The following is a 21,734-nucleotide window of genomic DNA, read 5'->3' on the forward strand; positions in this document are numbered from 1 at the left end:
GGTTTTGAACCTCCCGAAGGAGCTGCCAGGGCCTGACTGCGCAGATCCTAGTGGCCACCGCGAAGGCAGCCCTTTCTTTTGTGTGTGCCCGGAGGAGTGCCACCGCTGCAGAGGGGTTATTTTCAGACTCAGTAGGGCATTTCAGAGTCATCATTTGCTTCTGTTTTGAGCCTTTTTTGAATGTTATTTTAGTCTTTATGATAGCAGCTACATTTGTAAGAATACAGTTAGTCATTCTTTTGAGTTAGGATTTTGACAAGAAATCAGACTGTCGGGATTGTGACATGGAAACATTCAGAGGGAGGGAGGCCTGGTTTTGCAGTATTGAGTAGCCTGGGGACCGCATGCAGCCATTTGGAGTTTATTGTTTTTCCCCAAATCCCAACAAAATTAGGCAGATTAATGCAGAGATGGAATTCTTATGACCTCATGTCCCAGAAGACACGGATCCTGGAGCCATAGCACTTCATATTCAAGTCTGGAAGCCTGGCAAGGGGCTTGCGTCACAGCCACCTCCCAGGCACCCAGTGTGACGCAGGAAAAGAGCAGGTGCTTGTGGTGGGAGTAGGCCTAGCTGCCGCCATGTTGCGGGCTGGCCCTCCCGAGCGGGCTTCTCAGGCCCACTGCCGCCCTGTTCCCAAGGTTCCAGTTTGTGCACTCGATTTTGAAAGCTTTCTATCTGAATTTAAATTGTGTATATTAAAATTAATTTTCCTTCCTTCCAAGGAGTAAGCTTAGCACACCAGTAAGTGTTTGGTAGCAGTTCATTGTGCTGTTTCTTTTGCTGGGCACCCTTTACAATTGCTTGTCCTACATTTGAGAATGCAGATGACTAATTTACTTTCGGTCTCTCCTTCAGCTTGGTTTTAGCATCAGGCAGTACACTCAAACCTCAGACATCTCCCCTCTGCCAGACCCTGGGAGAAGAATGGATTTCTTGGTTATACAAATCTCTTTTTATATTTTTAGGAAGAAGAAATGTTTCGACCTAATATGTTTTTCCTCCTCCTGCTGCCGCCTATCATCTTTGAGTCTGGATACTCCTTGCACAAGGTGAGACCTGACCTGCATTAGCTGCTGGTATCTGGACGCAACTTTTCTCTCTGGGGCCAGTTCCTGAAAAGCTTGCCACTTGCTGACTGTTACCTTAACAAAGCCATTCAACTTCCTGACTCTTGGTATTTTCAGCTATCAAGAGAAAATATTGGGGCTGGGGTTGTGGCTCATTGGTAAAGTGTTTGCCTAGCATGCCTGAGGCACTGGGTTCGATTCTCAGCACCATATCCAAATAGGTTTAATAAAAAATAAAGATCCATCAACAACTAAAAAATATCTTAAAAAAAAAAAAGAAAATAGTAATTCCTACTATATAGGTATGGTGAGATTTAAATGAGCTATATGTGTAATACATATATCACAGTGTTGTCATATACCTAACCTTTATCAGGTGCTTATAATATACCAATGGCTATTTTACCTCTATATTAGCACCCATCCAGGCTCCCTAGATCTGTAGTGCATTGTGATTTCTTTTGCCTGGGCTTGAATCCCAGCTCTGTCACTCAGTAACTGAGAGATCATAGGTGACTTCCATGGCCTCTCTTTCAGATTCCTCTTCTCTCAAATGGAAAGATGACTCTTGCTTTGTTCTAACAATTGTAACAAAATTCAAGGAAAATTATAGCTATAAAATTACCCCTTGTTCTTCCAAACATTCTTCAAAAACAACTGCTAGTTGGGTAAATATTGAAACCCAATGCTCAGTGACAATTGTGGAGACTCAACCTTCTCTGATACTGACATTGGAAGAGATTGTTTTATTGTGAGTAGCAAAAGAATAAAATCTGGCTCTGTTGTGCATGTTCAGGTGACATAACAGTATCCTCAGGTGCATCTTCAAAAGAGCTTGGGGGTTAATTTTAGCAGTGGTGGCTCCCTGACCCTATAGTTGCCCCAGGGAAGCCAGAGAAGAGCGGACGTGATCTTAATTGGCTGCTCTGAAGTTTCAGGTAGAGTGGCCTGTTGAGCTAGTGTTTCCACGGGGGGTACTTTGCCCAGGAAGATGATCAGACAGGGCCTTGCTAAGTTCCTGAGGCTGGCTTTGAACTTGTGATCCTCTTGCCTCAGCCTCCCAAGCCGCTGGGATTATAGGCGTGTTCCAAAGTGATTTTAAGTGGCACAGGGACAGTTATTTTATATACATGTATTTATATAAAAGTATACATCTTTATTTTGTTTATTTTATGTGGTGCTGAGGATCAAACCCAGTGCCTCCCGTGTGCAAGGCAAGCGCTCTGCCACTGAGCCACAGCCCCCGCCTGGACAGTTACTTTGGATTCTTCTTGTTGGACACAGAGTAACACATGTTATGAGGACAGACTGTGTTCTGGGATGAGGAACATGTACCCAGGCCTGTGGCTTCTCACCTTGTGGGACCTTTTTCCTTTCTCAGGCCCATCTTTCCTGTCTCTCCTCTTAGTGCCCCTCTGTGGGCCTCCACCCCCAGTTGACAAGTCCCTTACCCCACTCCCCCCCTCCCTGGTCCCTCTCCTGACTGGCTGGAGGCCTGTCCTTCCCCATGGCTTCCAGCTGCGCCTCCTGCAGATGTGTTGCCCATTCTGTGTTTGGAGACCAGCAGCACCACCCCTGCCCGGGCTCTGCTTCCTGGCCTTGCTGCTGTCTGCCCTCTGATGCCCGGTGCAACACTTTCTTGTCTTCTTTTTAAAAATCTGTTTGTATACGGCTGGATTTTTCTTCCTTTGAGTTTTCCTTAAATATAGAGGCATTTAAGTTTTAAAATAAGTTGATTCAGCTTGAAGTATTTGTAATGCTGTAGGTATTTTGTGAATGTGATAACAAACTGAAGGCTGGATGGACCAGGGCTAGCTAGACCAACCCTGGGGGGGAGGAGGGAGCCAGAGATGCAGCTCTGCTCTTGTGCTGCCTCCTACGGATTTCTTGTTAGGACGTAGAAATTAAAACAACCCCCATCCCCAAACCAAAACCCTCTTCCATATGGCTTTGAGATGTACATTCCATGAAAGGATGTGGGCGAATTACTGCCCCCACATTAAGTAGACTGCTGCTGCTTCTTGATATTGATAATGTTATTTCCTCATATTAATGATGTTTATATCATTACCAGGAATAATAATGACTTATTAAACTTAAAGAGATTTTTTAAACTTTTTTTTTTAGTTGTAGATGGACACAATATCTTTTTTTTTTTTTTAATATTTATTTTTTAGTTTTCGGCAGACACAACATCTTTGTTTGTATGTGGTGCTGAGGATCGAACCCAGGCCGCTCGCATGCCAGGCGAGCGCGCTACCGCTGGAGCCACATCCCCCGCCCTGGACACAATATCTTTATTTTTTTTTTTTTATGTGTTGCTGAGGATCGAACCCAGTGCCTCACATGGCAAGGCAGGCATTCTACCACTGAGCCCCAGCCCCTTAAGAGTTAGATTTATTAAGAGAGTTTCGAGTGAAAAAAAAAAAAAATATATATATATATCATATATCACATATCACATATCGTATATATAAAATCTTGAATTTTCCACCTAATATATCCTAAGACATTCAGTTCAGAATTTTTTAAAATCCCATTCATCCAAAGAAAAAATTAAAAGGAAGTTTAGTGTAAAAAATACTTCCAAGTCTTCAGACAGTATTATTATTTTTTTAAAAAAAAGGAGAGAGAGAATTTTAATATTTATTTATTTTTTTTTTTAGTTTTCGGTGGACACAACATCTTTGTTTGTATGTGGTGCTGAGGATTGAACCCGGGCCGCACGCATGCCAGGCGAGCGTACTACCGCTTGAGCCACATCCCCAGCCCCTTCAGACATTATTAACATTAGATAATTATTTTTTAAAAAACAAGCAAAAAGAAATCAAATTCAACATCTCTTCACTCCTTCATTTTGTAAACAAATCTTAAAAGAACTGTAAGCAGATTATGAAAATATTTCAAAATAATGCTGAAGAGGGTTGGGGCTATAGCTCAGTGGTAGAGCGCTTGCCTAGCATCTTAGGCACTCGGTTCAATCCTCCGTACCACATATAAATAAATAAATGAATGTCCATCAACAACTAAAAAATACTTTAAAAAAAATAATGCTGAGGAGGGGCTGAGGTTATGGTTCAGTGGTAGAACGCTTGCCTAGCACGTGCAGGGCCCTGGGTTCCATCCTTGGTACCACATAACAGTAAATAAAAACAAAGTAAAGGTATTTGTCCATTTACAACAAAATATATATATTAAATGCTGAAGAAATTGGTCTCGTTTTGAATTTAAAACATGACATTTTGAATATTAGAGTATGTACAATTTTTATTTTCTAGTTCTTTTTTGAGGGAGAGGAGACAGGCTTGTTTAAAATTTGAGGAAAATAATAGTTTTTTAGAAAAACATTCCTGTTTTTTATTTACTTGATTTTATAGTATGTCTGTTTTCTGTGGCTGGTCCCAGTGCTCACACTGACTTGAGGGAGATGGTTTGGAGGATCAAATCAAGGCCAGCCTCCGCCACTTCACAAGGTCATAAGCAACTTAGTGAGACCTTTCTCGAAATAAAGAATAAAAAATGCTGGGATGTGACTCCGTGGTTAAGTATTCCTGGGTTTAATCCCTGATACCAAGGGGAAAAGAAAGTTGAAATTTCAGTAGAGCAGAAAAATACTAGCTTTAAAAATGAAATCTGGAACCATGTTCAACTTCCGTGGTCATCNCTGGTGTGACTCGTGTAGTATCTGGTAACCGCAAGGAAAAGAGAAGGAAGGAAGGGAGGAAGGGAGGGAGGGAGGGAGGGATGGGACAGTCTGATGTGAGCAGGAAATATCAATTCAGAGACTTGTCCACTTCCACCTTCCCCCTGAGAAGATAGGAAGTTGACTTTGAATGTTTTATTTAATATTGCTGCATTTGCTAATTTAAATTTGACTTAGAATACACATTTCAGTAAGACTGTCAGCAGCAGTGTGTGAAGTAAGCAGCTACTGGTTTTTTTTTTTTTTTTTGGTAGATGGGCACAATACCTTTGTTTTGTTTTATTTGTTTATTTTTATGCGGTGCTGAGAACTGAACCCAATGCCTCATGTATTCTAGGCAGGCACCCCACCACTGAGTTACACACCAACTCCTACTGGTTCTTTAAATTGTAAATGTCACGTAATGTTAATTATGTCAGAGAAATAGACAAATTTGCTGTGTAGCATAGGGAAGTTCTTCTGGCAGAGTAGCTTGAATTAGGACAATTTTAATATCTAGGTTAATATTAACCAATTATATAAATCATATCAGAATTAGATCCCTGTGAACAGAGCAGGAGTGATTACTATTCTTTTTTTTTTTTTTGTGTGTGTGTGTGTGTGTGTGTGTGTATAGGTTGAACCCAGGGCCTGTGCATATGAGGCGAGCACTCTACCAACTGAGCTACATCCCCAGCCATTTACAAAGACTCACAGATAAAAGTCCTTTGTTTAGAAACAGAACTCAACATTGTGTTCTCATTGAGCTATTTTAAAACTCTTTGTGGGGGCTGGGGATGTGGCTCAAGCGGTAGCGCGCTCGCCTGGCATGTGTGTGGCCCGGGTTCGATCTTCAGCACCACATACAAAGAAAGATGTTGTGTCTGCCGAAAACTAAAAAATAAATATTAAAAAAAAAAAAAAGAACCTCTTTGTGTACCCGAGATTGATTTGCCAAACACAGACCCAGTGAGCGGTGTGGGCAGCCAGAACGAAGTTGCCAAGCAGCTTCCTCAAAGAGAGGGGCTCGGTGGTCAATCAGCATCAAGCTGAGGACACTCTTAGAGTGACTTTGACATAGCAGCTCCTGGTGTCCATAGTGTGACAGTTTCTGAGCAAAAGAGGGCATCTTTGGGGCTGGGGATGTGGCTCAAATGGTAGTGCACTCACCTGGCAAGTGCGGGGCGCTAGGTTCGATCCTCAGCACCACATAAAAATAAAATGAAGATGTTGTGTCCACCGAAAACTAAAAAATAAATATTAAAACAATTCTCTCTCTCTCTCAAAAAAAAAAAAAAGAGGACATCTTCCCCACACCAGGAGTCAAGAGTCATCAGGCCCCCTGGGTCGGGTCCATAGGATTCTATTCCACAGCCTCATCTCTTCATTCTGTGGAGATTTGAAAGATGTCACTTTGCTACTTGGGATGAAATATTTTATCTTGAATGTTGGGAAGGATAGATGTAAATATATTTTATCTGTCATATTTGAGATGATACCAATAGTGAGACAAAATTATTGAAGAGAACTGGACAGTAAGATAACCTGTTATCTTGGCATTCTTTATAAGAGCGTACTGTGTGTGTGTGTGTGTGTGTGTGTGTGTGTGTGTTGCTGGGGATCAAACCCAGGGCCTTGTGCATGCGAGTAAGCCCTCTACCAACTGAGCTATATCCCCAGCCTAGTAGTGCACCTTTTCTTAAATTAAAATTATAATTATATGCGTTTGGACTTGCTTGATCAGACATGGGACACAGTTGGTTCCTTCAGTACCAAGTGACATCTGACAGGCAATGTGTCAGTCACTGTGTGTGCAAAGCGAATGTCATTGTCCCCATTGAGCACACAGCCTTATGAGGAAGTCAGACATCGAATAGTTATATAAATAACTATAAAACTGCAGCCAGGTCAGCGCCACCAGGAGAGGGCCATTGTGCACCCAAAACATAGACTAGGAGCCCAGCTGGGAGCTGGCTGAGGCGCAGGGAAGGCTTTGCTCAGGAGGAGTGGAGGTGCACTGAGGTCTTAGGGTGATGAGAGGTAGCAGGACATCCATGTGGACCAGAACCCAGAGAACAAAGGACAGCATGGTGCCAGATGGGGTCAGAGGCTTTACCAGGGGTTGGGCCGATAGGGTTGGGATTTGCATCTGGAGCAGAGGGAGTCGGGTGCAGGTAGCACCATCAGATTTGTCTTTGGCAGAGATCGTTCTGGAAGTGCTCAGAGAGTGCTGGCGAGGGCTGTAAGAAGCTGGGGTCTGGGTGAGAGGTGATTCAAGGAGGGGGGCACAGGGAGACATGAACGGCATGGGGATGCCGACGTGGGTATGGAGGACTCTGGTTCCCAGCCTGCCATACAGGGCAGGCGATGGTTCCCTGAGAGTGGAGCTCCAGAGAGGGCCACCCTCCCCGGCAGGCCAGCCCTCTGACCGTTTCTCTGCTCTCTGCTCTTTCACACAGGGTAACTTCTTTCAGAATATTGGTTCCATCACTCTGTTTGCTGTTTTTGGTACAGCGATCTCTGCTTTTGTAGTAGGTGGAGGAATCTATTTTCTGGGTCAGGTAAGAAAAACATCTTTGAAAGCCTTTGAAGATTCAGGAGCTTGTGTGGGAGGCAGGGTGGGCACCTCCTGGGCAGGGATTGCAATTTTTAGAGGAGATCCCAACTCACAGGAGATGTGGCAGAAGCGTGGGGACATTTCCAAGGGTCCCCCAAGAAGCTGGACTTGAGTGAATCTCTCCTATTATCTCTCAAGTATTGATCTTATTTGCAAACTAATGTTGTCTTAAACATCTAAAAATGAAGCAGAGTATATACCATCATGATTTTCATTTGCTAACAGTTATCAGTTATGTTGTCTGATAGGTAGACTTGGTGTTGAATGTTGTTTTTTAATAAAAATTTACATTTTAAGTCAAATATGATTCTGAATCTGTTCGCTCAATTCTAAACAGTCCACCTGTAGAATTATGTGCTCTGGATTTTCCACCATTCTGAGCCACTTCACAGTGGCATCGGTTGGGTGTTCTGTACTTTGGTTAATTTGCATTAATTGAGACCAGGTTCCTGTAGGTTGACACCGTGTGCATCCATGCACGCCCCCAGTTCTGTTTCTTTATTGTCAGGTTTGCCTGCCCTGGTGCTGAGAAGTTAAGTTGAGGTTCAGGCACTGGGTTGCTGGCAGGTTGTGCTTGGTGTGGTGGGGTTTTCTTCTCTTGATAGCCAAAGCCCCTTCCACCTGATCCTCACCTTTAGTGCTGCCTCAAGGGCACCAGAATAAATCTGTATGCCTTGCCACTTTCTTCATTGCTCAGCTTCTAGTATCAAAGAGGAATAAACTATAGAGAAGAAAACTGCATGCAGTTAATTGGGCTTGGAAAATGTACCCTGTGTCCATACTTCTATGGTCTGATTGATGCACACCGTATCTGAAACTTAATTTTCTTTATTTTTCAATTGGTTTGGGGACTGAAGATGAATGTCCTTATTAGTTGGTAATAAAGCACTAATGGACATTTTAATCTTCTTGGCTGTTCTCCAGGGGTTTTTTGTGTCTGTGTGTTTGTGTGTTTTATTTTACAGGCTGACGTCATCTCTAAACTCAACATGACAGACAGGTAAATCCTTCACACTGTAGCTCCATGTGACTGCTGCTCAGGCCCGGGGAATTTTCTGCACATTGCTTCCTGGGTGTGGTATTTCTCTCTTTCCTCTCTCCCTCCTCACTTGCTGATGGTCTCTGCTTCAGAATCTATTCTGAATTAATTTGTGTCTCTGAGGTGAATCAAAATTATAGTGAAGATCCCTTTTGAAGGTGTCTAGTCAGAGCACTGCTGGTGGAAACATTCATCTAGTCTCCGCTCTGGGTGCCCAGCTCTGGTCGGTTCACTGCCCGCCCATCCCTCCACCCTACCCCACCCCCACCCACATGCTACCCTGCTGTCCTTTTATCATTATTAAGAATTATTTTCAACGAATCACTGTCTTTTCAGTAGCCATGATGAAAGGCTGCCTTCTTGATAGATTAGGTATGGAGGGGTGGTTGAGGTAGGCCTGTCATGGGTCCATGTCACTCTGCAGCTGCCCCCGGGAACACTACCCAGTGAGCTGCTACCTAGGAGTCTATCCAGAAATCATCTCAGTCACTTAGCAAGCAGCAGCCCGGGTATGGTGGCACATGCCTATAGTACCGGTCACTCAGATGGCTGAGCCGGGCATGCGAGTGTGAGGGCACAGACCCCATCTTAAAGAAAAAGAAGAGCGAGCCCTGGCAGCTGGATCTCAGGAGGTCAGACTAGCAAAGCTCCACCCTCAGTGCAGCTGGGGGTGTGTCCCCCTGCCCCTTGGTTCCTGGTCTGGCCTTGTGGCTTGCTGGGGATGGCTCAAGGACTCAGTCCCAGGTCCTTAATACGAGCGGCCAGAGCTTCCAGACTGTAGCAGCAACCTAGTACCTTAGGACTAAAATTCAGAACCCTTTTCATGAGAAATGTGCCTCTGATGACGGGTCCCATCCCCTTTCCACCTCCACTGTCCCCCCTGCCTCCCGCACCTTCCTGAGACATGAGTATTGGAGCTCTTGTTGTAGAAAAGTCTTGATATGTGAAGAAGTAGCCGGAGTCACACTCCTGTTCCTTAGGAGGCAGAGTAAAGCCCATTTGGTCCCTGATTGCACAAGTGAAAAGAAATGCCCCGCACCCCACTGACATGAGGGCAGGTGTCCAACATTCAGACCTTCGACCAGATTTGGGGGCAACTGGCTAGAGACGATGCTGCTGGATTCACTTTTGTGAAATTGAATTGAAGCCATGGTTGGGGTGTTGGGGTCGCGGAGGGGAGAGAGTCGCCTACAGCCAAACGGTAGGAGCAGACCCACCCCGCCCCGGGCAGAGGGCAGGTGTCAGGTGTGGTGGAGGTGGTACGGTGGCCACTGGAGACACGTGTCTGAGGGCTGCAGTGCTTCTCAGCTCCTCCACATAATGTGGGCCAATGGACATGTGGCCCACAATGACTAGATGTTTGAAGTTTTTGTTTTGGTGCTGGGATTGAACCCAGGGCCTCATGTACACGAAGCAAATGCTCTCCAGTGCACAACACTGGTTAAAATTATTTTAAAAACTGGCTAGATTTGTAGTTTCTAGATGTTTATAGGGAATGGTCCAGTTTTTGTCTTTATTTTGGGTACTGTGAGTTGAACCTGAGGACTTTACCACTGGGCCACATCCCCAGCGGTTTTTATTTTTTATTTTGGGACAGGGTCTCACTAAGTTGTTCAGGGCCTCGCTGAGTTGCTGAGGCTGGCTTTACCTCCTTTACCTTCCCAAGGTGCTGGGATGGCAGGTGTGCGCCACCGCACCTGACTGGAATGGTCCAGGCTTTTGTTGTTGATGTTGTTGACAGCAATGCCATTTTCCCAAAAGCACATGTAGGCCACAATGAGACCCACAGGTCACCTGATGCAGCCTGTGCAGGGCAGAAAACACAAAGATGACCCCGTGGCACAGGTGGTGGTTTAATGATGTTTCTGCTGGACAGAGAGTGCACCCTAAATAAAATCCCGGGTTTTTCACCACCTGAGTCTGTTTTCTTTAGCCTGGGCCAGCACCGGCTTTTTTCAACTTTTCAGGTGAAGGTTCGACTTTGTGGGAAATCCAAAGGGAGTTTGAATTAAAGAGACAGACTCTAATTACCTTTAAACCAGCTCAGGACGGCTTCCCTCCCGTATCCCCAGCCTCCAGCTGCCTATTACGATAGTGAGGTTTACTGAAGAGGCCAGCGAGAGAGAGAACACGCCAGGGAGTGGACTTTTACTGGGGAACAAAAAATTCTGGGGAAAATCCCATCCAATGAAGATTAAGGCAGGCAGTGTCCCAAGGTCCGGTGAGACGATTGGGTCTTCCGGGTAGTGGCCAGGCACGCCTCCACACAGACAAGCCCTTGGACCCGAGAAGGGTGGGGAAAGCTCTGGACACAAGGATGTGTCTAAGCGCCTCTCGCCCAGCCGGGGAGGTGACTCGGATCACGTGCGAGGATGGCCTCCCACAGTTTTCTTAAGTTGAACTTGTAGCTCCTGGCCCTTGAAGACTGGGGCCTGTTGCTGTCCCTCACCAGTGCCCCTGTGGATCCTCGCTGTCTGCCTCAGGATGTCAGAGCTACTGTGCAGCTCAAGCTAGTGCAAACTGGTTTAGGTAAAAGAAAAAAAAGATGAAGAAGTTTGTTGAGGAAGAAGTTTACAGGACCGAAGTGTCCCCAAGGTGATGGCATCTAGCATGACACCCTATGGGGACTACCATGTGGGAGTCTTGCCTGTCTGTCACTGCACCTTAGCCCAGACCCCCTCAGGTTGGCCTGCTCCTTGGTGAGCTCGCCCTGGGTGGCAGTACCAATGGCTCCAGGCTCACGTCGCCTCTTGTCAGCATCCCTGCCAAAAGGGCTGCACCGAAGACCTCCAGTGATATTCTCATTGTCCAAGCTTGGGCCTCTTGACACATCTAGAGCCGAGTGGTGACAGGAGTGGGGAGTAGGAGGTGTGGCTGTCACCAAGACAGGTGTGGATGCTGAGTTGTGCACCCACGTGCTCTGCTCAGGAGTGGAAAGAGGGCCAGCCAAGCCAGCACGTGGGTGCAGCACGCAGCCCCACCCAGCCCCCAGCTGGCACCCATGCTCCCTGCCCTGTTGCTGGGGCCAGGTGAGAGCAAAGGCCAGGCTGGGCTGCTGTGCAGGGCTGCAGTCTGGGCCTCCCACTCGCAGGTGGTTGGGAGTCGCCTTTCTTCACGCCCCTCCGTGCCCTGCCTACCTTCCTTCCACAGGTGTTAGGGCTGTGCCTTTCATGGATTCTGGTGACAGCAAAGGTGACAGGCAGCCTACACACAGGTCGAGTGGAGTCAGAGCTGAGCCTGAGCAGGGACTGCTCTCCAGGGTCTGTCCTCAGCGTGTGCTGCAGGCTCTCCTGCCTGGATTCACACTCCATAGGGCGCTGCCGTGGAAACCCCAGGGCCAGAGAGAGAGTGACTGAGGGGAGAGTGATGAGCAGGGCAGCCAGGTGGGACCCCCGTGGGCAGTCTTGGTGATGGCACAGTCCATGAAGTACACTCTCTGCCGCAAGCTGAGTGTCGCTCCTTTCTCTCCCAGATTGCAAGCTTGGTGACAGTCTGGCTTGCGACTCTGCTGCAGGGCCAGACCCCCAGGCTTTCTGTTTTGTCGAGAGAAGCTGTCACAGCAGGGAGGGGACTGAAGCACTGTAGGCCAGTGCACATACCCAGGAGGAGCCAAGGAGGGCCATCAGTAAATCATCCCGACTCCCTAGGGCCCACAGGACCCCAGGGGACCTGGGCCACCTCCCTCACAAGCTTCTAGGTCTCCTGCCCTGGCCACCCACCCTGCCATGAGCACCTTCCTCTGCTTTCCACCTGCCAGGCTTGCTCCCACCTTGGGGATACTTGATGTACCTCTGCCCCCATCACCTTGGCCTGCCCGCTGCTTCTTGTCATGTAGGTGCTTGCATACACGGGGTCAGACCTTTCCTGACCCCTCAATCAGATGGGCTCTCACACACCTCTCTCTGCCAGGCTACTGGTTCTCACATCATCCCATTTACTTCCTGTGTCACACTTTGCCATTTTCTAAATTTGGCTGAGTCTCTGGCTAGTGCCATAGCCACCCAGGTGGGTGGAGCAGGACGGAGATAGTTAGTCTGTGTTCGAGTCTGATCCTGCCCCTCGTTAGCTGACTGACTGGGTGAGCCCCTCACCCCGTCTGCCATTGGGCCTTTGTAGCCAGGCAGCAGCCGGGCTGTCTCCACACCCTCTGCGTGGATTGCTGAGGAACTGTGTGCAGAGTGCCTGGGACAGGGCTGGGACCCAGTGTGTGCCACAGGTACCTTGCTGTTGTGATAATCCTCAGTGGCTGGAACAATTCAAGTGGTGACTTGGTAGAAGCAATTCCGTCATCCTGGGCACTGTCTGTGAGTCCCAAGGGCCTGGTTGGGAGCCAGCACGGCGTTGGTGTCTGCCACCCAAGCCACCCCCTGGAGTTGCCCTGGCTTTTTCTTTGTTTTTGTACTACGGATTGAACCCAGGTGCACTGAACCGCTGAGCCACATCCCAGCTCTTTTTATATTTTATTTAGCGACGTCTCACTGAGTTGCTTAGGGCCTCGCTAGGTTGATGAGGCTGGCCTTGAACTCGCAGTCCTCCTGCCTTGGCTTCCCGAGCCTCTAGAATTACAGGCATGTGCCACCATGCCCAGCTTGGCACTTTCTTAGATATTGCCATCTGGAGACTGGCATTGGTCACAGGTGGCACTAAGACCACCTAGTTGCATGGGGCAGAGGTCAGGCCCAGCAGGTTGTGAACCACTGGGCTTCAACTGCTCTGACTAGGAGGGCTGGTTGGTGTGTGATGTATGTAGGCAAAAGTCTTCCATCCAGCATTGGGCAAAAAAAAGTCACAGTGCTGCTGGGGACACCAGACCATTTCTAGCAGCTCCTTCTGGAATGGGTCTGACTTGCTCCACCTGCAAGGCCAGTCAGCAGATATAGTGGGCCAACACCAGCTCCTGTCAGTACTCTAGCTGGTGCACCTCACATTGTGTGAAACAGGCACTGACTGCGACGCTTTGCTGTGTGGACCAAGCACATCGTGTTCAAGATTTCCTTCTCTCTTCTTCCAGTTTCGCATTTGGCTCCCTAATATCTGCTGTTGACCCCGTGGCCACTATTGCTATTTTCAATGCTCTGCATGTGGACCCCGTGCTCAACATGCTGGTGTTTGGAGAAAGTATTCTCAACGATGCCGTCTCCATTGTCTTGACCAAGTAAGTGTGGGTGTCATAGAACCAACAGTCCCAGGAACAAATTGTCAGAAGAGGACTGGGGCATGGCTCAGTGGTAGAGCACTCACTTGACCTAGCATTCTCCAGGGCCTGGGTTCATCCCCAGCATCAAAAAAAATGTTTCAGCCAGGTGCAGTGGCACATGCCTGTTTTCCCAGCAGCTTGGCAAGCTGAGACAGGGGGATTGCAAGTTCAAGGCCAGCCTCAGCCATTTAGTGAGACCCTAAGCAACTTAGTGAGACCTTGTTTCAGAATAAAAAAAAAAAAAAAAGGACTGGGCATGTGGCTCCATGTTTAGGTGCCTCTGGGTTAAATCTCCAGTACCAAAAAAAGAAAAAAAAAAAAAAAAGTTTCAGACATTTCCACGCAGCTACCTGTACAGTGGCTTGTTCTCTGGGTAGTTGGCTCACCTGCTGTGGTTCTCTATCTTTGTGCACTGACAAGCCATTCTGTGCCATAGGAATATATCAGGACCAGGAGTGACTAGGAGAATCCAGTCTTCTGAACTGTTAGTGGTGGTTTCTGGGCTCAACTTGTTAGCATCACTGAGGGTGCTTATTCAATGTGACATTTTCAGGTCCCACCTCAGTCTCTGATTCAGTTGGTTTCAAAACTATTATTATTTTTTGTAGGCAGGGCAGGGGGGGTTCGGGGGAATGAACCCAGGGTCTCACGTTACTAGGCAAGCACTCTCTCGGTCAACCATCGCCCCAGCTCTTTTTAAAAACTTTATTTTGAGACAACGTCTTGCCAAGTTGCCCAGGCTGGCCTTGAACTTGCAGTCCTCCTGTCTCGACCTGAGTAGCTGGGGTGATAGGTGTGTCGCTGTGCTGGCCCCTCTTGGCTTTTTGTGTGTTCTCCAGGCCGTGGGACGCATTGTTGGAGACAGAAGCAACAGACAGGACCAGGGTGCAGGCTCAATGGCAGAGTGCTGGCTTTGCATGCCTGAGGCCTTGGGTTCCATCCTGGGAGCAAAAAAAAAAAGGTGATCAAGAGGCCCTCCTCTCCTGCTTCCCAGCTGTTGCACAAGGCCCTCGTTTTCATAGCCACAGGCGTCCCACCTGCAGGTGCTGTGGTGTAAAACTACTTTGAAAACTACAGATCGTTTTCAAACATTCACTGGTATTACTGCCCTGGTTGATAGGATCTGAGAAATTAAAGATGAATCATAAGATGTCAGAATTCATATGTTGGAATAATATGGTATTCTGTAGTAGAGAGAGCCCATTTTCTTCCCTTTGTTGCTGGGGACAGAACTGGGGGGTTTCACACATGCTAAGCCAGTGCTCTACCACTGAGCCGTACATCCAGCCCCAAACCAGGTTTTGAAGTCAAGCTGACCTGGGTTCAAGTCCTGTCAATGCCTTCAGCTGTAAGACTCTGGACCAGCTCCTATACCTTTTTTTTTTCCATTTATTTTGGCAAAAACTTATATAGTTTTATTAGGAAATTATCATATAGCATGCCGTAAGACCTTTCAAAAAATCTATGGCACTGGGTGCCTGTACTGGAAGTTGCCTATAATTCTGGCTACTTGAGAAGTCAAGGCAGGAGGATCACAAGTTCCAGGCCAACCTGGGCAACTTAGTGAGACCCTGTCTCAAAATAAAAAGGAAGGGGGTGTAACTCAGTGGTAGAGCACTTGCCTGGCATATGTGTGGTTCTGGGTTCCATCCCCAGAATCAAAAACAAAAACAAATCTGGTGGCAATGAGGGTTTTTTTTTTTTTTTTTTGGTGGAGGGTTACCAGGGATTAAACCCACAGTTACTAAACCACTGAGCCACATCCCCAGCCCTTTTTAAAATTATTATTATTTTGAGACAAGGTCTTAAGTTGCTTAGGGCCTTGCTAAGTTGCTGAGGCTGGCCTTGAACTTATGGTCCTCCTGCCTCATCCTTTCAACTTCTGGGATCACAGGCATATGCCACCGTGCCTGGCACAGTGTGTTCTTCTTATCTAAGGTCTATTCTGAAAGCCGCTTAGCTCTCTGGTTTTTACTTTTATCTCATATCCTGGTAACATATTGAAAATTTGTGATAAGGAATTTTGCCTGATTTGGAGTTAACATCATGAGTTATTTTTATGCATTAGGAGTTAAACTGAATTGTCTCATCTCTCATTTATTTAAAGAGAAAAGATCTGTCACGACCTTTTCTGAGCTTTTCCAGGTCTCTGCTGCAAAAAGGCCAGAGATTAGGAGATATTTTGAAAAACAAGAGCTGATGACGTCATTGTATATAGACAAAGGTTCTTTCTTAGTGGAAGTGCCTCTGAGGCCAAGATCGCCTGTGGTGACTGTTTCCACAGTGGGATCTCTGGACTGCATGCATCCAGTTCCCAGACTTCCTTCCCTCTGCCATTGGTAACACTGGGGCGACCCTGCCCCTCAGAAGTCAGCCTCCTTGACTACAGATATGCTAACGGCTGATTGTCAGTCCTCTGCCTCTGGTGCCAGATGCTGCTCAGAAACAAGTTGGACTTGATGACTTTGATGCATGCGGGTGAAAGCCACCCTAGAGAAGTGAACAAGAGGGTCAGACGTGGTAGCCTCCACCTTATATTCAAAAATTAAAACCCAGCAGGGCAGTGGCACACCCCATAGTCCCATTGCCTTGGAAGGCCGAGGCAAGAGGATTGAAGTTGGAAGCTAGCCTCAGCAACTTAGCAAGACCCTGTTTCAAAATAAAGTTTCTGCAAAGGGTAGGGATGTGGCTAAGTGGCAGAGCACTCTCCTAGCCATGCTCGAGGCCCTGGATTCAACCCCCAGTACTGAAAAAAGAAAGAAAGAAGAAAAAATTGCTAAGCCAGGAAGAACCCAGATCCTGCTTTCATTTTTCTGGCATTCAGAGCCTGCTGGCCAGCCCTGGGTCTGCTCTAAATCCTAGTTGGTCTTTGGGTCTTCACCTCCTCTGTATAAAAAGAAAATAGCCAGAGACACCTGTGTTCTGGCAGGCAGTGGAGAAGGGTGGGGCTGTAGGCCTGGGGTCAAGTATGTGATCCCCAGGTCCCTGTGGGGAACTGCAGATGACCTTGACCTTCCAAAGCACTTTTCTAGGGAGAGCCCTCATTGGCCTCACATTCGTGAGCTAGTAACCTTTTGGAAAAGACAGGAGGTGGGGGAGATGGAACATTCAGGAAAGTGGAAAACTGGTGTGAAGAAAGTTAGGTTTCTTTTTTGCAAGGCGTTTCAGAATCCTTGTTATGTTATTCTGTGCTGAGTCTCCACAAAGGTTTCCTGGGTGACTTGACCAAGCTGCCCTGTTGACAGAGATTTTTCTACTTTCAAATGAAATGCTGATCGATGAAGCTGTGTGGTGCTGCTAGAGATTCTTGATTTTATTTACTGATTCAACAAAAATGTACTGAGTGTCTTTCATGTGCTGGATTGTGCTTTAGATAGACCTGGGATGGGTGGCAGTGATCCACGTGGACAGAGGCTTGGTCTTCATGGAAATGATTCCCTGCAGTTTTCACATGGTGTGAAGCAGTCAGGCACCACGAAGGCCAGTATCTGGGCTAGCTTGTGTTACGGGGTCAGTGTAGGTGTCCTGGGGGAGTGGCACTGACACTGGGTGCTTAGGGTCCATTGGAGGATTTCACTTGGGGCCAGGGAAGATGAAAGGTGACCTCCAGGGAGGTACCAGTGACAGTGTGGCCCACCTGAATGGGAGATGAGTTCAGGTAGGTGAGGGAGCTAGGTCATACCTGGAAGACAGGGCTTCCTCCTGGAAGTGTCAGGACACCGCCGAGGAGTTTGGAGCTGACTGCTGGCCTGCTTGCGTGCATTGCTCAGGCTGCGGAACTCAGCCCCAGCTGGTCTGCAGGAAGAGGAGGATGTCTATAGAAACTGGGGAGGAGTGACTCTGGGAGGGAGGAGGCGGGGAGGAGAGAGGTGTGTGGAGTCCTGAGAGTCCTGGGACTGGGTGGAGGAGGATGTGTAATGAATAGAATGGCTGTGTGGGAATGGTGTCCTCCCTTTGAGGACAAAACCCACAATTGAATTTTATGGCTTCTGACATTTTATTTAGTCTTTGTTAGAGCGAAAGGAGAGTTCTCTCAATTCTTCTTCCTTAATGTCTCCTCAATCCTCCCCTCGCCCTGCACCTCTGACATTTCTTCTCTGGGCGGCTCCATTCCAGCCTGGCTTTTTGCCATGGTCTCAGTTTCAGGGTCACTGCAGGTGTCTGGTATGAAAACCTGTCCCATCGTCAGGGTGAAACACTACCGCCTGCTGCTCTCCTGTCTCCTGCCACTGCCCCCCACCTGTCCCCACATCCTGCTTCTGTGTTGTAGCCGCACTGATCCAAGCACTTGAGTGCGTCCACCGCTTGGGCTCCCTGCCTCCCCACCCCCGCAGGGTCCTTCCTGATCTCTTCTTTATCCTGTATCTAAATCCAGCCCACGTTTGTTCTAGAAGCTTCCTTGACTCCCCCCTTAGTGGGAGTTCCATGCCGTGTTTCTGCAGCCCTCCCTGCCCCCCCCCCATTCATTTCCATCTTGGGTTTCTCCTTCTGACTAGGGAGAGCTCCTGGGGGGCTGGACGCTGCTCTTATCGCCCAGTCCCCAGAAACTAATGCAGCATCCCAGGCACAGTGGGGGAACGGAGATACACATCTGACTGGCTGAACAGTGTAATAATGAAGGAATAAGGAAATAAGCAAGAAATAAGTTTTAAGTTCTGAATTTCTAAGAACATTGTCTATAATATTTTAACTGTTTATTGATTTTTATTCTTTGAGGTACTGAGGATTAAACCCAGGGCGCCATGTCTCTGGGCTACATCCTCAGCCTTTTAGCCCTTTTGATTTTATTTTTGAGACAGGGTCTTGCTAAGTTGTCAGGGCTGGCCTCAAATTTATCATCCTCTTGCCTCAGCCTCCTGAATCGTAGGGATTGCAGGCATGTGCCACTGCGCCTGATATAACATTTTGACTTCATTATATTATCCTTTATTTCCTAGCACAGCTGAAGGTTTAACAAGAAAGAATACGTCAGATGTCAGTGGGTGGCAAACATTTTTACAAGCCCTTGGCTACTTCCTCAAAATGTTCTTTGGCTCTGCGGCACTCGGCACCCTCACTGGCTTGATTTCTGCATTAATATCCTTTTGGTGTGATCCAGGGTGGGGTCCTCTAGTGGCACCCATCGGGAGCTGGCTCTTCCTGCTCCTTCGGGGCCAGTTTAATCAAGATTTTGTTTAAAGGAAGCCATGTTTAGTTTTGGTTTGAGAAATACTCTAGACTCAAGGAATTAAAATTTAACATGAAATTTAGGATATCACTTTCCAAGCTTAACAACACTGTGCACTGTGGAGTCATCAGGTGTGACCGGGGACGTTCTCAGCTGTCAGGATAATGACTGCATTCCGATGACTTTCCTTGTCGGCTGTCTCAGTTCGCACATACAGAATATTGGAAATGGGATTTCTTCAAAAATGTGGAATTGACAGAATCTTTTCCCAGCTGAACGTGATTGGAAAGGGCCTTTGGAAGTGAGCTCCGTCTAAGTTATTTGCACTGATTTTGTTTCTAAACAACCGTGAGCTTTTCCAGCCAGAGCAGAAAAGAGGCCTGTCAAGGCAAAGGCGCCTCAACTGCCGTTGAAAATCCATCATGTTTAAAATATGAGCCGGCACCAGACCATTCTGCACGCGCCGAGCCGCCAGCCGGGACGTGGCCACCTGGCCCTCTTCCATAAGCAGTTTGTTTCACAGATGGCCGGAAGACTCTTGCCTGGAGTGTTTTCCTGCCACTCTGTTGAATTTTCCCATCGGCTCCTCTGTCCAGAAGCCTAAAGCTCTCTCGAGGCGGCTGACAGCTTTTCATATTGAACCAATAAACAGAATGGGCAGGAGAGCGAGCCTTCCTGTTCAGCGTTTCCTGCGCGCTGAGCTGCTTCTCTGCAGAGCATGTGCGTAGTGAGGCAGAGTGATGGGTCCCTGAGCTCCGTCTAGGCCCGTGAGCAGCATGTGAGCGGGCACCGACTCCCTCCTTACACAAGGCTGTGGTATAGAAGTGTGCAGGGACGGGGACACAGTCCTTCAACTGGGCCTTGAGTCCCTGGAAACAGGCACCCATTGACAGTCCCATCTGAGTCCTCCTAGGAGGTGGGAAGGTGGCCTAGCATTGTGGCCTGTCCCTCTGTGTGTCTGCAGCCCAGACTGTCCTGTTACCCCACATCTCCAGTCCTCTAAGTCAGCATTTTTTAAGTAGTTGATTTGAATTTTCCCCTATTTATCATAGGAATTTGTACTTTTTAGTGTTTTATTAGTTTCCCTTTTTTATAACAATAAATTTTCCACAAGCCCCGTGGAGTAGGAAGCATCCATGATGATTAGTTTGCCGTTGGAACCTTGGGATGCTCAAGTCTTTCATTTCCTTTGTCTACTTCATACATTTGGAAAGCTGCAGTTCTGTGACTTCAAGAGCCCCTGGTTTGGGCTGGGGATGTGGCTCAAGTGGTAGTGCGCTCGCCTGGCATGCGTGCGGCCCGGGTTCGATCCTCAGCACCACATACAAACAAAGATGTTGTGTCTGCCAATAACTAACTAAATAAATAAATATTAAAAAAAGAAAAAAAAAAAGAGCCCCTGGTTCGTTTTCCTTGACGATTGCCATTTACGTACTAAAGCATATTGACTTGAGGAAAACGCCTTCCTTGGAGTTTGGCATGATGATCATTTTTGCCTATCTGCCTTATGGGCTTGCAGAAGGAATCTCACTCTCAGGTAAGTGACAGACCCTACAAATACTATGGCAATGGCTTATTGTCCTTCTGTTGAAAAGTTTTTCACTTGGGTCACTCTCCATCGTGAGAGGCAGAGTCAACTCAGAAGAGATTAAGGCTTAAAGAGGGTTCATGGTGCCTAGAGATTCAGGCCTGACCATCTCCAGGGCGCAGCCATTTGGGGTCTTTACCCACCTTCTTTCATTTAACCGTCAGTCTTAGGAGGTTCCCTTGTAGGTAGGTGGCTGTGGGAGGGAGGTACTGTGAGGATCCCTGTTATACTGATGAGAAACCCAAAGTTGAGAGAAATGAAATATGTTGCCTGAGGTCAGAGCTGAAATTGGCAGAGTAGTGATGCATAGTAGTTGACTTGATTCAAGAACCAATGCTTCTCTAACCTGGTCCCTCCAAAACAGGTCATCGTGAAACCACATACCAAGGGCTGTTCAGAGGCACAAGAAAGTGTGACGTGATGCTATCACAGTGGGGTGTGTTTTGTTTTGTCTTTTGAGATGAGGTCTCACTGTGTTCCCCAGACTGGCTTTGAAGGCAGCATCCTGCCTCAGCTTCCCAGGTAGCTAGGACTACAGGTGTGCTCCACCATGCCCCAGCTTGGGTTCACTTTTTAAATTTTCCACAAGCCCCGTGGAAAATTTAGGCTCTAGGAAGTTAAGTCATCAGCTCAGAGATGCACAGGCAGTAAGTGGTGGCCCTGAGCTTCAAATGCCCTTTCCCTGCACCCAGGGGAGGAGGGTGTGTGGTTTCCAGCAGCGGAGATGGCTCTGGGATGGGATTCTAGAAACCCTGCTCCCAGCTGCAGGAGGGGTGGCCCCTCACAGGTAGTGCTGCTGGAGCCCTCCCCCTCCGCGTCAGGCATGCAGGGCAGGCCTTCCTCCCAGCGGGAGGTGAGCCTGTGTCCACTGCAAGTTTTTAGGGCGCTGGCCTAGAGATGGAGGCTGTGCTGGCACCTGGAGCCTGGCTACCGCTTCCCCTGTGTGAGGGGCAGCTGAACAGCGGAGAGGGAGGGTCTGCCTTGACCCCACCCTGCAGGCCCTTCAGAGGCCTTGTTCTGGAAGGAGCCCCCGCTGTGGGGCTGGCTAGCTCTCTGCCACAGGGAGGCTTTTCTTTTCTGTTCTTTCTTGTTTTATTTTAAATCTTGGTCCAGGTTTGACTTACCTGTAGTAAACGTACCTATTCCAAGTATACATTCTGTGGAAGTTGACAACCATATGCAGTCACATTGCCACCACAGTCAACATGTGGAACGTTCCATCTCCCCACAGGGTTCCCTTATGCCCTCAGGCTGTCCAAGCCTGGCACGCCCTGACCTTCTGGTCACTGGAGCTTCGCCCTCTCCACATGGTGGTGAAGGAGCTCGTGTGTCTTTGGTCTTAGGACTCATTTCCTTCACTTGTGCTGTTCCTG

At 47.7% G+C, this 21,734-nt stretch overlaps 1 protein-coding gene across 3 annotated transcripts in view; it reads left to right on the plus strand.

Annotated features, from left to right (window-relative positions):
- Positions 1-21,734, plus strand: part of Slc9a8 (solute carrier family 9 member A8) — a 75,399-nt gene that overhangs the window by 31,891 nt on the left and 21,774 nt on the right. For 2 of the 3 annotated variants that reach the window (XM_015479460.2, XM_048810833.1), the window contains exons 5-10: positions 970-1,053; positions 7,213-7,314; positions 8,336-8,370; positions 13,421-13,564; positions 18,544-18,682; positions 20,205-20,310. In XM_015479460.2, the coding sequence (XP_015334946.1) occupies positions 970-1,053; positions 7,213-7,314; positions 8,336-8,370; positions 13,421-13,564; positions 18,544-18,682; positions 20,205-20,310 (610 nt within the window). The remainder of the gene's footprint in view (positions 1-969; positions 1,054-7,212; positions 7,315-8,335; positions 8,371-13,420; positions 13,565-18,543; positions 18,683-20,204; positions 20,311-21,734) is intronic. The other variant, XM_048810832.1, reaches the window with a different exon arrangement.

The sequence above is a fragment of the Marmota marmota genome, unplaced genomic scaffold (assembly GCF_001458135.2).
Source record: "Marmota marmota marmota unplaced genomic scaffold, marMar, whole genome shotgun sequence".
In the NCBI taxonomy this organism is placed as follows: domain Eukaryota; kingdom Metazoa; phylum Chordata; class Mammalia; order Rodentia; family Sciuridae; genus Marmota; species Marmota marmota.